The sequence below is a fragment of the Tenrec ecaudatus genome, chromosome 1 (assembly GCF_050624435.1).
Source record: "Tenrec ecaudatus isolate mTenEca1 chromosome 1, mTenEca1.hap1, whole genome shotgun sequence".
NCBI classification, from domain to species: domain Eukaryota; kingdom Metazoa; phylum Chordata; class Mammalia; order Afrosoricida; family Tenrecidae; genus Tenrec; species Tenrec ecaudatus.
The window spans coordinates 84,593,219-84,609,080 of NC_134530.1; the positions used below are offsets into that span (position 1 = coordinate 84,593,219).

A 15,862-nucleotide genomic window follows, 5' to 3' on the forward strand; every position below is an offset into this window, starting at 1 on the left:
GTTTCTCAGCAAAGGGTGCTTACAGGATTTGGGGGTTGCCCAATGCTTCCCTGGCGAAGATACGTAATATTGCCCCTCTCCTTAAATACCAGCAGCCCCCCCCCCAATCACTGTGACACTCAGACACAATGCCCTCCTAGGAGAATGGCAAGGCCCCGATTTTACAACACCACGAGACAATCAGAAGAGTAGAGCAAAGCAGCCATGCGAGCAGAGCTTCCACTTATTCCCCAGTAACCACCCCAGGGAACCACGGACTTTGAAAGCACAGATGAGCCAAGGGGCTGGCGAACCAAGGTGAGTAAAGAAGCAGTAGCAGAAAGGAGCAGGGGTTTCAGAACCAGGGAGAATCGACCCACTAACATCAGGAGCACTGGCTCGTCTCAGCCATTGGGGGGCAGGGCCGGTTCACACACTAGAGAACACAGAAAGGGAGTGAGCCTGCTTAGCTGCAGCAACACAAGAGTGGCCTGAGAGCTCATGGGCTAAACACGGGAGGGTGAAAGGAGACCCCGGCATTACGAGAGTGCTGTTGAACCTCACCGAGGCTGGCATCAGGACTGGGAAGCACTGAAGCAGCAGCAGGGCAAGGGAAACATTTTGGATGACTCCCAGCGCACAATGGGATAGCATGGGAGAATCTGTGCCGGAGCACTGACCGTGAAGGAAAGATACAGAGACACACACACCTTAGCCACAGGAAAACGGAACTCCATCATTTACGTCAGCTCAGCATCTGGGAATGGCTAAGACCCTGTGCCCACCTCACCCGTACATGCATATGAAATTCCAGAGAGTACGCGTTCAGAACCCCCGTGTTAGGACTGAAAAGCCCCTAAGGTCAAGAGAGCACTCCAGTGGTTCTCAGAAGACACCAGGGCAACTGCCAGTGCGCCGTTCCAACCAGTGGAGAGCCTGTGAGGTGGGCAGGGCTGCCCATGGGCTGCGTGCACCGTGGGCCTCTGCGGAGGCTGCATCTTTCTCCCAGGGGGTGGCTGGTGCGTGCAGGCCTCAGCCTTTGGGTTGCCAGCTGGGTGCTTGGCCACTGTGCTACCAGGGTGCCAAATAAGAAAAGTTTCCCTCAAAAACCAGAACATTAAGTTTAAAGTTTTATAAAAAGAAAACAAAATTGGACCATGTTAAAAAATAATAGTGAGCCACACAAAATCGCAAGGAGTCCATCAAAAGTAAAATATGAAGGGGAGGAAATTTATCCTACGGAGGTTAGAAAATTGAACTGAATTGAAAATTTTCAGACTATGGACGTGATTTTTTTAAAGAAAGAAAAAAGTACACAAAAAAGCCAACAGGTCAAGATTAGGAAACAAATAGAGGAACAAAAATGAAACACTCAACAAGAAAATTGAAAACATAAGAACAAAAAGCCAAAGAGAACTACTGGATCTGAAGAGTGTCTTACTCACTCACTGGCCTCGGGTTGATTCCCACTCCTAGTGACCTTTACAGGGGGCAGAGCACAACAGCCCTGTGGGTTTCCAGGGCTCAGAAAGCCTCATCTTGCACCCACAGAGCAGCTTATCTCTTAGTACTGGTCCTCTTGTATGAGCTATATATTTTGGCCATGATGAATTTTTAAGTCTTGGAATAAGTCATTGTTTCACTTTGAACATGGCTGTTTGAAAACTTAAAAATCTATACCCACCCACCAAGCCTTGAGGATGATATGCCAGCTCAGAGCAGCCAATGCACAGAGAGGACCATATGGCCGGTCCCACTACAAGACACAACATCCCTCACCGACCCATAGCCTTACGGGGACAACACTGGAGAAAGTTCTGGAATTGTACCTGATCTGACTCCACCACACCGAGGGGAAACACTAAGGGCAAGCAACAGAACAGCAAGGGGAGCAGAGCAAGAAAGTCCCCAGGGAATACCAAAAATAGACTTTGAGGCCAGGGCGTGGCACCCCAACAGACTCCACCTACCGGAATACACTCCTAAAGGTCAACAAACAGACCCTGAGCTATTTAAAGGCTTTGTTGTTGTTGTCATTGGTTTTGTTTTCTCTTGTTGCTTGTTTTGCTCAGTCTTGTTTTGGTGCATATTATTGTCTCTGGAGGTCTATCTAGATAAGATAGGCAGGAAAAACAATCTGGAGGAGAAAACATGTGACCAACATTCCAGGGGGACATGGGAGATGGGGAGGCGGAGCAAAGGAAGTGGGTGTTAACAAACCCAGGGACAAGGAAACAACAAATGATCCAAAATCGGTGGCAAGGAGGATATAGGGGGCCTCGTAGGGCTTGATCAAGGGCTTGATTAAAAAGAATTACTGAAACCCAAATGAAGGCTTAGCATGATAGTGGGACAAGAGGAAAGTAAAAGGAAATGGAGAAAAGAACTAGGAGGCAAAGGGCATTTATAGAGGTCTAAATACAGGCATGTACATATGTAAATATGCTCACCTTCCTGACATGATCGCTGAAGACAAAGCAGGTGCATAAGCAAATGTGCTGAAGAAAGCTAATGGTGCCCCGCTATCAAAAGATATAGCGTCTGGGGTCTTAAAGGCTGGAGGATAAACAAGCAGCCATCTAGCTGAGAAGCAACAAAGCCCACATGGAATAAGCACACCAGCTTGTGATCACAAGGTGTCGAAGGAATCAGGTATTAGGCATCAAGTAACAAAAAAAAAATCATATTACTGTGAATGAGGATGAGTGCAGAATGGAGACCCAAAGCCCATCTGTAGGCAACTGAACATCCCCTTACAGATGGGTTGCGGGGAGGAGACAAGCCAGTAAGGGTGCAGTACAGCAACAATGAAACATACAAATTTGTTAGAGTTTTTTAATGCTTCTTCCCCCCACTATCATGACCCCAATTCTACCTTACAAATCTGGCTAGACTAGAGCACATACACTGGTACAGATAAGAACTGGAAACACAGGGAATCCAGGACAGATAAACCCCTCAGGACCAATGAGAGTAGCAATACCAGGAGGGGAAAGGAAAGGTTGGATAAGGAGGTGGAACCTGTGACACTGTGCCCTGTAACAGTAACACAGAACCAATCACAAGGATCCACATATAAACCCCTCCCTGGGGTACAGGCAACAGAAAAGTGGGTGCAGGAAGACAGCGGTTGGTGTAAGACATGAAAAAACAATAATAATTTATAAACTATCTAGAGAGAGGGAGGGGAAAATTGAGGAGCTGATACCAAGGGCTCAAGTAGAAAGCAAATGTTTTGAGAATGAGGATGGCAACAAATGTATAAATGTGCTTGACACAATGGATGTATGTGTGGACTGTGTTAAGAGTTGTATGAGCCGCCAATAAAATGATTTACAAAGAAAAAAAATCTATACCGACCCATACCTTCATCAGGATAAATCCTCCGCCACCCCCCGCCCCGAATTTCACAGTATTTCCATCTCAGGAAATTCCCCCTCTTATCCCCAGACTAAGTTTGGTGCCTTTTGCTGATCCCTAGAAAAAGGTTAATGATGTACAGACACCATGCTTGCTAATGCAAAGTGCCCTTTACAAAGAGGAAGACTCTCAGCACGCAGGAGGGACCCAGAGGCTGCAACTGTGGACTCCAACAGAGCGCTAACTGAGAGGATGGCAGCGACCAGGCAGTGTTGGGTCCTCTTGTACACAAGGAGGGTTGCTAGGAGTGAGGCAGCGCCAAGTCGGTGACAGCCTTGGAAGAAGGTCACCGCAATAGTATGCACACAGTAAAACGTACCCTCATACTCAAGCACTAAGCTCATATGTAATGTTTCCAATTCCCACAGAGAAGTAAAGATCAGATGGCTACAGATACCAATAATGAAAGAGAATAGGAAAACTAAAAATAATTAATGGGGCACAATTAGGCCAAAATTGATCAAAAACAGAGTTATCACAAATCAGAGATGACTGCAGAAAGTGAATCTCAGCAGAGAAGTAGAAAATATAAAAGAGAATACATGGGAATTCAAGAATTGAAAAAGTACAAAAATCTGAAATAAATTTGTTAACTCAAACGATGGACTAAGATTGAGCATTGTAGAAGAAAAATTTCAGCAAACATAAAAACCCCTAAGCACAGATTATACAATCTGTAGAGAAGATAAAGAGACATTAGAATAAAATTATTTTTTACATGAACAAAGGTTATGTGACCTGAGGAGCAGTAACAGTTTAACAAATAGGCAATTTAAGAATATCATTTTTTAATTGATGCAAAAAATATTTGAAAAACAATAGTTAAAAATTAGTTTTGAAGGCTCAAAGAGAATATGTCCAAAATTCTATACCTGATAAGGAAAAAGAAATCTTTGAAAAATAAAGTTAAGCTAAACCGATTTCAGATCAAAAGTTTACAAATTCCTTACCAGCATAACTATGCTGAAAAAGAAGTTAAAAGATAGCCTTCAGGGTGAAAGAAAATAAAATCAGATTAAAACAAATAAAATACCTGGAACTCCATGAAAGAACTTCAATATTTTAAATAAGAAATTTATTTATGGTATGTCTTTTCAAACTTCTTAATTTCTTTAAAATGAAATTGTTTAAACAAAAATAACAACACTGTTGTATAGAGGCTATTGTATATAGAGATATATGGAAAAGAAAAGGGGATGTTTAAGTACACTGCTATGAAGTTTTTTGTTGCACATGAATTGTTATAGAGATTAAAGATGCAAAAAAAATAACATTAGCTTTTTTTAAGGCACAGTTAATAGGTGCACAGAATACTTAGCAATAATTACTTCATTTAAAAGAGCTCCAGAAAAGGGGGTGGGGGGACACAAACAAAGAACATATGGGACAAATAACAATCCAGCAGAAAGATGATAGATTGACACTCAACTATATAAATAATTACATCACAAAAATGAAATAACACTCAGCAGACCCAACTATGTAATGTTTATAAGAGCATTACATTAAATATTAAAACATAGATGGGTTAAAAGTAGGAAGAGGGGGAAAATATGCCAGGTAAATACCAATCATAAGAAGACAGGAATTGAAACATTAATATCAGTATGGGCCTCAAGACAAATAGTATTACCAGAAAGAAAAAGGAATATTTTACAATGATAAAAATATGATTCATCCAGAAGACAAAACCGTCTTAAAGGTATTAACTTTAGTAACAGCATCAATGCATCATGAAGCAAAAAAGTACAGAACTAAAGTGAAAGAGACAAGTCCACAATTACAGTTAATACGACACAAATCTCCTCTCAGAAATTAGAATATTAATAAGAAAAAATAAGAAGGAAAAAGGAAATATCTTCAATTTTACAAAAGGCATCTAAGAGAAGAAAACGGCCATAAGCATCAGATTCAACGGCGACATAATCCCCACAATCAGAAAGAAGGCAAACATGTCTGCTCACCATGGTACATAGTATTAGTGAAATCAGACGGGGAAAATAGGGTATGTAGATTTATTGAAGAAAAAATATTCTTTTGGTAATTTTTTTATATAGAATTTCTTTGAAACAAAAGAAAATGTTCAGAAATCTAAAATCCAAAAACGAACAAAAAACTAGATCTACTAAGTAAATCTGACAAAGTTGCAGAATGCTTGATCAATATAGAAAAATATCCTATACAAAAATTTATATTTTGTACACAAAATACAAAAAATTGTATTTTTTATACCAGTAGCATAAAATTTTTAAAGAAACTCCAATCACAATACTTAATCCAGTGAGATCCCTGGTGGCATAGTGGTTCCGCAGGGGGCTGCCAACTGCAGTTCAGCAGTTCAAAATCAACGAGCCACTCCAAGGAAGAAAGACAGAGCTTCCTACTCTCATTACGAGTTACAGCCTTGATAGGCCTTATTACCAAAATCTACAATACTTTGCAAGCTTACCATAAGAGAAAAACTAATTGCCCACTGAGGAGGTGGACAAAGGACCTGAACAGAAGTTTCACAGAATCTGAAATCTGAATGGCCAATAAACATGAGAAAATGTTCCCGATCATTAGCCATAAGAGAAATGCAAATCAAAACAACTATGAGATACCACCCAACACTCTCAAAGATAGCCCAATTCAAAAAATCAGAAAGCAACAAGTGTTGGAGGGGCTGTAGTGAAAAAGGAACTCTCATCCACTGCTGGTGGACCTGTAGGTATGTACAGCCACTATGGAAATCGATTTGGTGATTTCTCAAACAGATGGAAATTGAGTTACCATATGACCCAGCAATTCCTCTAATGGGCATATACCCAGGAGAGGCAAGAAAAGAACCACGGTCAGACATCTGTGCTCCAATGTTGTTCTATTAAATTGGCATTACAGGATGCACACCTTCCCGACACAATTGCTGAAGGAAAATGTGTGCATAAGCAAATGTGGTAAAGAAAGCTGATGGTGCCCAGCTGTCAAAAGATATGGCATCTGGGGTTTTAAAGGCTTGAAGATAAATAAGCAGCCATCTAGCTGAGAAGTATCAAAGTCCACATGGAAGAAGCACACCAGCCTGTGTGATCACGAGATGACAACAGGATCAGTTATCAGGCATCAAAGAACCAAAAACATACATTGTGTGCTCACCTCCCCGATACGATCAGTGAAGACAAATGGGTGCATAAACAAATGTGGTGAAGAAAGCTGATGGTGCCCGGCTATCAAAAGATAAAACTTCTGAGGTCTTAAAGGCTTGAATGTAAACAAGCAGACATCTAGCCCGTAAGCAACAAAGCCCACATGGAAGAAGCACACCAGCCTGTGTGATTCATGAGGTGTAGAAGGGATGAGGTATCAGGCATCAAAGAACAAAAAGATCTTATCACTGTGAATTAGGGGAAGTGCAGAGTAGGGACCCAGTGCCCATCTGTAGGCAACTGGACATCCCCTTAAGGAAAGGTCGTAAGGAGGAGAAGAGCCAGTCAGGGCTCAGTGTAGCAACGATGAAACATACACCTTTCCTCTAGTTCCTAAATGCTTCCTCCCCACCCACTATCATGATCCCAATTCTACCTCACAAATATGGCTAGACCAGAGGATGTACACTGGTACAGATAGGAACTGGAAACACAGGAATCCAGGACTGATGATCCCTTCAGGACCAGTGGTGAGAGTGGCGAAACCGGGAGGGGGTGGTAGGGTGGGGTAGAGAGGGGGAACCGATTACAAGGATCTACATATAACCTCCTCCCTGGGGGATGGACAACAGAAAAGTGGGTGAAGGGAGACGTTAGACAGTGTAAGATATGACAAAATAATAATTCACAAATTATCAAGGGTTCATGGGGGCGGAGGATGAGGAGGGAAGGGGAAAATGGGAAGCCAGGGACTTACATGGAGAGCAAATGTTTTAACAATGATAAGGGTAACAAATGAACAAATGTGCTTTATACAACTGGTGTATGTATGTATGTATGGATTGTGATAAGAGTTGTATGAGCCACCAATTAAATGATTTTTAAAAATTGCCATTCCTCCAAATGTCCAATCGTGTATTCATCATTTTCTTTTAAAGCCTCACTAGAATCACATCTAATGTGTCCACAGTTCTGGCAAAAGTCTTCTGCTGGTGGTAGGGACTTTCTCTATAGATCTCCACTCTTCCTTCTGAGCTCTCCGCAGAATTACCTTTGTCATCCTTAATTCTACCAGCAGTCTCTTCAAGGCAATCTAAGCTCTTATTACTAGGCATCTTAAAACATTTCCGCCCTTCTTCAGCCATTACCCAATCCCAAAACTACGTTCACATTTTAAGTGTGTGTTAGAACAGCATCCCACGCTTCCATTACCAAATTTGGTCTGCTATCTAGTGCTGCTATAAGGGGTGTGAGTGGCGATACTGGGAGGGTAGAGGGTGAGTGGGTTGGAAAGGGGGAACCAATTACAAGGATCTATATGTGACCTCCTCCATGGGGAATGGACAACATAAAAGGGGGTGAAGGGAAATGCCGGATAGGGCAAGATATAACAAATAACAATTTATAAATTATCAAGGGCTCATGAGGGAGAGGGGAGCGGGGAGAGAGGGGAAAAAAGAGGACTTGATACAAAGGGCTTAAGTGGAGAGCAAATGCTTTGAAAATGATTAGGGCAAAGAATATACAGATGTGCTTTATACAATTGATGTATGTATATGTATGGATTGTGATAAGAGTTGTATGAGTCCCTAATAAAATGTTTTAAAAATGTAAAAAAAAAATTTTTTTAACTATTTTCTACTTTAAAAAAAAACAAAATTTTGAGATAGCTTATCAAGTCACTCAAAAACACAAAAAAGTAGCATTTGATTATTCAGAGTATTAGTTCACCAATCTGCCTGTGTATTAGAATCACTTGGCAAATCCTAGTCAAGATTCCAAGCTTTATCATAAATCTATTGCCTCAGAATTTTTAAGTATGTCTTAAATATGCATAAATCTATTTTTAAAATTCTAAAAACAATATACTCAAACCTTATACTAGGCAAGGAAGTGCCAAATTTAAAAAGCAAAGCAGGGAAGAAGGTCAGTGCTACTCCCGGGAAAACATGTTGAGCTTCTCCAAGATGCCCCAGCAATGGGCCACTTTTGCTCGGATCTGGTCTCTCTTAGACAGGAAGATGCAGCCCCCAGGCAAACTGGCTGCGGTGGCTTCAGGAAAGCTTCAGTCATTGCACAAGTCCATGTACCATCCACAGAATGACTACGGGGATCACGTTGTCATAGTGAACACAAGACACATCGCATTGTCTGGGAACAAATGGGAACAAAAGTATATTCCTCTCATACTGGCTACCCGGGTGGTTTTACACACGTCACAGCTGCCCAGCTGCAGCGGAAGGACCCAGTGGCTACCGGGAAACTAGCTGTCTATGGGATGCTGGCCAAAATCCTCCACAGAAGAACGGCGATGCAAAGGCTGCACCTCTTTCCCACTGAGGATATATATTCCAGATGATATTCTAAAGAATAGAGTAGAAGAGCTTCCTCAACCGCGCAGAGTGCCCCAACGTCTAGATGAGTACACACAAGAAGAAATAGACGCTTTCCCAGGAGCGTGGTCTCCGCCTGAAGATTACAGGCTGTCGGAGCACCCAGACCGCCGAGAACAGAGAGACACGGTTGGAGCGTCTTCCCAAGGAGCTTCTCCAAACCTGCTGCACCAAGTGAACCCAAGGCTGCGTTACACACATGACCTGTGACTGTTGGTGTCAGCTGGGGGACTGGTCAGGAAGAGAGACTCCTTCAGCAGGAAACTGCAGTGAAATAAGATTACTTTATAAATTTACTTTCTTATACCGCCTGGTTGGCACCTCTTAAGTGATCACAATAAAATTGCTGAGTGGCAGGGAGGGGGGGGATAAATAAATAGATAAATGAATGAATAAATAAAAAGCAATTATCATTGTGGCCAAATTAACAAAAAATTAATGGAAAACATTGCTGAGTGGATCTAAAGCAAAGGCATTCGCATATATTGTTCAAGAGACTTGCTGTTAACATTCTGGAATCAATATAGGAGTCTATCCTATAGAACTAAAAAAAAAAATCAATGGTGATGAGTTGTATGAGACCCCAATAAAATGATTAAAAAAGAAGAACTCAAACATCAAGGAACATAAGAATATATGTATAAGGATATGTATCTCAGAATTATTTACAATCAACAATGAAAACTAGAAATAACTAAAAAAAAGAAATAACTGTCCTATGATAAGAAAACAGTTACAGCAATTAGAACTTTGCACAGGACAGAATATTAAGGAGTCATGGTGGCACAGTGATTAGACTCAGCTGCAAACTGGAGGGTCGGCAGTTCGAGGCCCCCAGTGGCTCCGTGGGAGACCAGACCTAGCAATCTGCTCCCCTAAAGGTGACAACCTAGGCGATGATAAGGTGGTCAGGACTGGCTCAAATGCCACACCCACCAGCATTTTAAAAGACTAAGTTATGTTCTTCTTCTAACACTACTGCACCAGAAGGAGGCCACGGTCCCTTATATAATGAAGATTGCTCCTGCCAAGGAATTATAAATCTGGATAAAAGATAAAGAATATAGGTTTGATGACATTGAAGAGCTATGAAGTCAGTCAAAACTGGAAAAGTCAAAATTCCAGAAATAAGGAACGCTCACGGAAGTGAACCTTGCTTTCCGCGTACTGCTCTTCAGAGTCCACTCAGAATCCAGAGTAAAAGGCAGCAGTCTGAGACCGTGGACAGAGCGCAGCAGCAGTCCAAGCAGAAAGGGGCAACGAGGGATAGCTTCAGCTGTCTTTAAGTGCTAGAGAGCCAAAATGTGGAAATCGGATTGCCAATGCAGTGAAATCTGGAAAGGTCAGTGTCAGGAGACAAGGAAGCACACATCCAGGACATTCGATGATAGTTCGCCAAAGCAACTGATGAGTTTTAAACTTAATCAGACCAAACAAACCAAACCCATGGCCATCAAGTCGCTTCTAACTCACAGACTCCCTCTAAAGCAGAGCAGACCTGCTCCCTGGGGTTTCCAAGGCTTTACATCTTTATGGGAGCAGACAGCCACACTCTCTCCCAATGAGCTGCGCCGGAGGATCCAAACTGCTGACCTTACCATTATCAGCTCAACTTGGAACCCACTAAACCACCAGGAAAAGGGATATATATGCCAAATTGAAAAATGGTCTAATCTGTGCTCCAATGTTCACAGTGGCAGTTCACAATTGGAAACAACCCAAATTTCTATCAACAGAAGAATGGATCAAAAAACTGTGGTACACACATACAATGGGAGACTATGCATCCCCAAAAGCAGCCATGAATGCATGAGGCACACTGTCGCATGGGAAGAATGGGAGGAAATCATTCTAAGTCACGTAAGCCAAGCACAAAAGGACAAGTACATGAGTCCACTGAGGTAAGTTTTTTTTTTTAATGGGGTTTAGGGGAAAAGCTACTATAGGCATACATTCCTGGGGTGAGGTCCAGGTACTATGGCAGGGCCCAAACCCAATCCAGGGATATAGATGGCAGCCAGTTAAATAGAAGGGGTGGAGAGAAAGAAATTTAAAAAAAGACATGGGTAGGGGAGAGCAGAGCACTACTCTACCCAAAGTGGGGGGGTGTTAACTGTTTATATCTCCACAGGAGAAGCAGAGAATCCAGGCTTCAACCCGACGCACCAAGACATAAATACAACATACCGCATGTACCAGGAAACCAATAGAGAGGTCTACCCGGTGAGCCCCAATCCCAAATATGTGGACACACACACCCCTCTCCTACAAGAATGCACTTCAGAGAACAGCACTGAAGCTACAGCATGGAGAGAGGGGAGCATCTGATTGGAGCACACAGGAGAAACAAAGTGGGATGGAGAGGGAGAAGAACACATCCTGACCCAGCAAGCCGCAAGGATGATATTCCTGCTCAGATCAGACAATGCACAGAGAGGACCATAGGGCCAGCCCCACCATGAGACACGAAGACTCTCACTGAACTATAGTGCAACGAGGGACCACACTGGAGACACAGTGCAGGAATTGTGCCCAATCTGACCCCACCACACTGGGGCAAAACACTAAGGGCATGCAACAGAGCAGCAAGGGGAGCAAAGTGATGAATTCCCCGGAGAATATAAAAAATAGACTTTGAAGACAGTGTGGTACCCTATGAAACTCCACTGGAAAACAATTGTAAAAGCCAATAAGCAAATCTTGAACTATTTATAGGCTTTTCCATTTTTGTCAGTGACTTTTTCTGTTGTTATTTTGTTTTTGATTTTTGTTGTTGTTTTGTCGGTTTTGACTTGCCTTGCTGTTTTGTTTGGCTTTGCCTGGTTTGTGCGCTTATTAATTTCTCTAAATGTCTACCTAGATAAGCATAACAAAAATATTGTAGGAGACACATGAGAGTCTAGCACATATGTACTCCTAATGACGTAAGAAGAGGAAAAATGGAGTAAAATAAGAACCAATGATACGCTGTCTACACTAAACCATAAAAAAATTCAACTAGTGAGAAAGTAATGAGTAGAAAAACACACACCAAGCAAACAGTAAAGCATGAAGAAAGTTGGAGTGGCTGTAGTAATTCCAAATAAAATAGAGTATTATTAGAGATAAGAAAAAGATAGTTCATCATGATAAGGAAGTCAATTAACTCAGAAATAATCCTAAATGTGTACTTACCTAACTCAAAGTCCTAAAATCTATCAGAAAAACTAAGAGAACTAAAAGGAAAAATGTAAAATTGCACAATAGTTACAGATTTCAAAACTTCTCCCCCAGGAACTAATAGCCAAGCAGATAAATAAATCCAAAAAATGGAGTGTTGTGGTTGTCAGGTGACAGCGAATTGGTTCTAACTTGTACTAACTCTCCATATACCCGGGCAGGTCTTCACCATCTACCTTAATCTCACGTCATCTCTCAACCATATGTCCAGTAACTGCGAAACGCACTCATTCCCCAGCCATCGGGGAAAACCAAGTCCTGGGCCATCAAATAACTCTTCATGGATTCAAAGACTGAAATTTTATAAGGTCTATTCTCTAGCCACAAAGGGATTAAATTAGAAATTGGCAATAATAAAACATCTACATCAGCCACAGTATTGGTATAGTAAAGCCTCACCTCTAAACAACCTAAATTAAAGGTCAAATTAAAAAAATCACAAAACAAATTTAAAAACCTCCTGATTTACATAATAGGGAAAATACAATGCACGTCAAAAATGTGCTAGATGTAGCTAAAGAAATACACAGCAGGTCCAAAAAGAGTAAGGCAGTTCATCTCATTAACAGATTGAAAGAATGTTTAGAGAATTCACAGGTTCACTCAACAAGCCCAGGGGGCCAAGGGCTAGGGGGCGGGGGGGGGGGGGGGGGGTGTCCACACCAATTCCAGGGTCATTCCTGATTCTGATCTGTAACCTGTTCCTTTCCTCACTCAATAAAACTCACTGCCAGTGAGTCGATGCCAATTCCAAGAACCCCTCCACGACGGGGCAGATACGGGAGTAGAAAGCCCCGTCACTCTGAGGAGTGGCTGGGGGTTTAGACTGCTGACTAGGTGGTTCTTCACACCAGGGCTCCTCTACTTCACTAACAATCCCCTAAGAAGCAGTCAAGAGTGTCTGTGAGCTCTGTGTGGACATAGCAAGGCACACAGTGCCATGGGAGAGACAGCTGGTGTCAGAATTGGAAAGAAGATGAGAGAGCAGGAGGGATAGCTGACTTGCACCTGGGCTCATGCTGGTGGTGATTCTCTTCCCCGTGTGAAATGACAGGAGCTCAGACAGGACTGTCGTTACCCAAACCAACAACTGTGAAGCCGGCACAAGACCGGCAGCGTTTCATCCTGTTATCCGCGGCGCTGCCGTGAATGGGAGCGCACGTAGCAGCAACTACACCACCATCAACACCGTGGTTTATTGCTTTACACAGTAAACCCTCAGTTTGCGCAGCCAGCTTGCTCCAAGTGGGACGAAAGAGCTGCACATCCATCTTATTACTCAAAAACCTCCTTGCAGCCAAGAAGTCAGAGAAGAGTGAACTAGATGGCAGTAGCTGTAGACAGAACCTAGGTTGAAAAAGACAAGTGGGAAAACTGCACGTCTGTATTTTTTATTTTGATTTACAGATTTCAAGTAGTAAAAAACATTTACATACATAAAAATCATTTCCAGTAAAAGATCAAGACTTTAATATAACCTGAGAACTACTCTTATTTTTACGTATTTTTTCAAATTAGAACTCAGCCTCATTAATGCTCATGTCAGATAGGAAAGCAACGCAGCTGGTCTTTGATTGACTTTGTACACAACACCGTACGTGCAGCTGGCAAACCCTGTACCTTGGCAGCAAGATGGAGTCCAATCCTGTCAGCTTCGGCCTCCAGTGTTCTGCTGTAGGGCCTATCAAACATATACTGAGAAGAAACAGAAAAGAAAGGCTCCGTTAAGGTGATTTAATTCATGACAAAAGGCTAACAGAATGAGATTTTTTAAAACTAATCTGATAGAAATCATGGATAAGGCTCTTATATTCTCCATGATAAACATTTTTAAAAACACCAGGATATAAAACAAAGTACTGCAATTATTTCCTCCATAGAAATTAATACTTTTAGAAGATGTGAGGGGGAGGATAACCCACAAATGTCTAGATAATCTGTAGTATCAAAAGTAGTTGACTCTACTTTTCTAATTACAATTTCCACCTACTGGGTAGAGCTTTCTCTGAGAAATCGTATTGATGCAGGCTTTTAATAGAGCCAAGGAACATTTAATCTTCTAGTTTTAAAATAAAATTAAAAAAGAGAGGAATAGCCAGCAACATTACTAGATTTATTTTAGTTAGAAAATTAACTATATAACGGAATGTTATTTCTTTGATAAATTACCTCAATTTCCTCTTTTTTTCCTACTAAATATTGATTAGTTAGGAAAATGAAATTTTCTTCTGACGAATGAAAAAAATACAAATAGATACTATACCTTTAATTTTCTTAATTACGTCTATTTATATTAATGCTTTCCAGTTAAATTCTAATTTTCAGTAAGTACTAAAACTTTGTAGGAGATGGATCAATAAGCAGGACTTTTGAGAAAAGAGCTCCTAATTGAGAAAGCAATTTTTCAGAGGTAGCTACATGTCAGTGAGGGCTAGAAATAATATAATCAATCTGACCTACAACATATGACCATTATATATTGGCTTCTTCCTTCTTAATCACATCTGGTTTTGGTTGATGAAGCATATTATATAGTGTCTGTATGCTCCCTGAGCAGTTTGCAGATGTCTCATCAGTCTAAGGACAATGAAACCAAAGCCAAACTCACTACCACCACGTCGATCCTAAGTCATAACGCGCCAACAGATCAAAGAACTGCCAGGTGGGGTTTCTGAGGCTACAAATCTGTAACAGAACAGAGAGCCCATCTTTCTCCTACAGAGGGGCTGGGGAGTTCAAGCTGCTCACCAGAAGGTGAGTAGCCCAACATGTAATCCACTAAGCCACCAGGGCTCCTGAGAGGGACTGAAAAGCAGGGGCTTAAAAAAAGAACTCAGTGATCTGGTATGACAAAGCCCATGACGATAATGTGTGGGGTAGTTGATTGTGCCAACCTGGCCGACAAACACATGTGGGGTTAATTGAAGGGCAGAGGGATAAATGGCTCAATGAACCTTGCCTTTCGAGTTCTCGGGTCTCTTGCTTTGTGATGGTCAGATCAGCATGCAGCTGATTCCTGCTTCAGCTGGCAAGGCTCACTTCCTGCAAGACGTCCCTGAGGAGAAACCACATGGACCTACCCTGATGCAGCCCTGGGTGCTGGAGCAGCCGTGTGGAGACCCCTGCCAGCGCTGAGATGCTTACATACTCACTGATTCGGCTTTCCTCCTGCAGTCAGCGTCATAGTGTGTTTTATGAGATGGAGGGGGGCTTTGTGGATTGGTGTTGGACATATGGGTTAATGGGTTAATGTGGGCTTGGACAGCACTGGGTTGGGATGTTTTCTTGATGTGCACTTAACCTTTATATAAAACTCTCTCCTGTACATGCGTTCCTGTGGACTTGTTTCTCTAACGTTAGCTTGGTGACTAGCATCTGGAGTCTTCACCTTGCCCGCCCTCGCTCCCTTAGGAACCTCCAGTCTGTTTCCTAAGGGATACAAATCTTTGTCTTGGTTTTTATGATTATATAATGGTCTCACATAATATTTGTCCTTTGTGACTGGCTAGCTTCTCTGAGCCTAATGCTCTCCAGGTTTATCCATGTCACAAGGCACACAGTGGTATTCCCATTGATTGTCAGCGATGTACAGTCTTCCATTGTGTGTCTGTCCACTGTGTGTCTGTCCAACTTTTCTTTATCCAGTCTACTGATGGGCACTTGGCTTGTTTCTAACTTCTGGCTATTATGCACATTGCTGCAATGAATACAAGAGTGCATACGTCT

At 42.0% G+C, this 15,862-nt stretch overlaps 1 protein-coding gene and 1 pseudogene across 5 annotated transcripts in view; one reads left to right on the forward strand and one right to left on the reverse strand.

Annotated features, from left to right (window-relative positions):
- Window positions 1–15,862, reverse strand: part of OMA1 (OMA1 zinc metallopeptidase) — an 82,865-nt gene that overhangs the window by 40,861 nt on the left and 26,142 nt on the right. For all 5 annotated transcript variants that reach the window (XM_075556785.1, XM_075556749.1, XM_075556775.1 and 2 more), the window contains one exon: window positions 13,757–13,831. In XM_075556785.1, coding sequence (XP_075412900.1) covers window positions 13,757–13,831 — 75 coding nt within the window. The remainder of the gene's footprint in view (window positions 1–13,756; window positions 13,832–15,862) is intronic.
- LOC142429003 (large ribosomal subunit protein uL13m pseudogene) lies at window positions 8,474–9,127 on the forward strand (annotated as a pseudogene).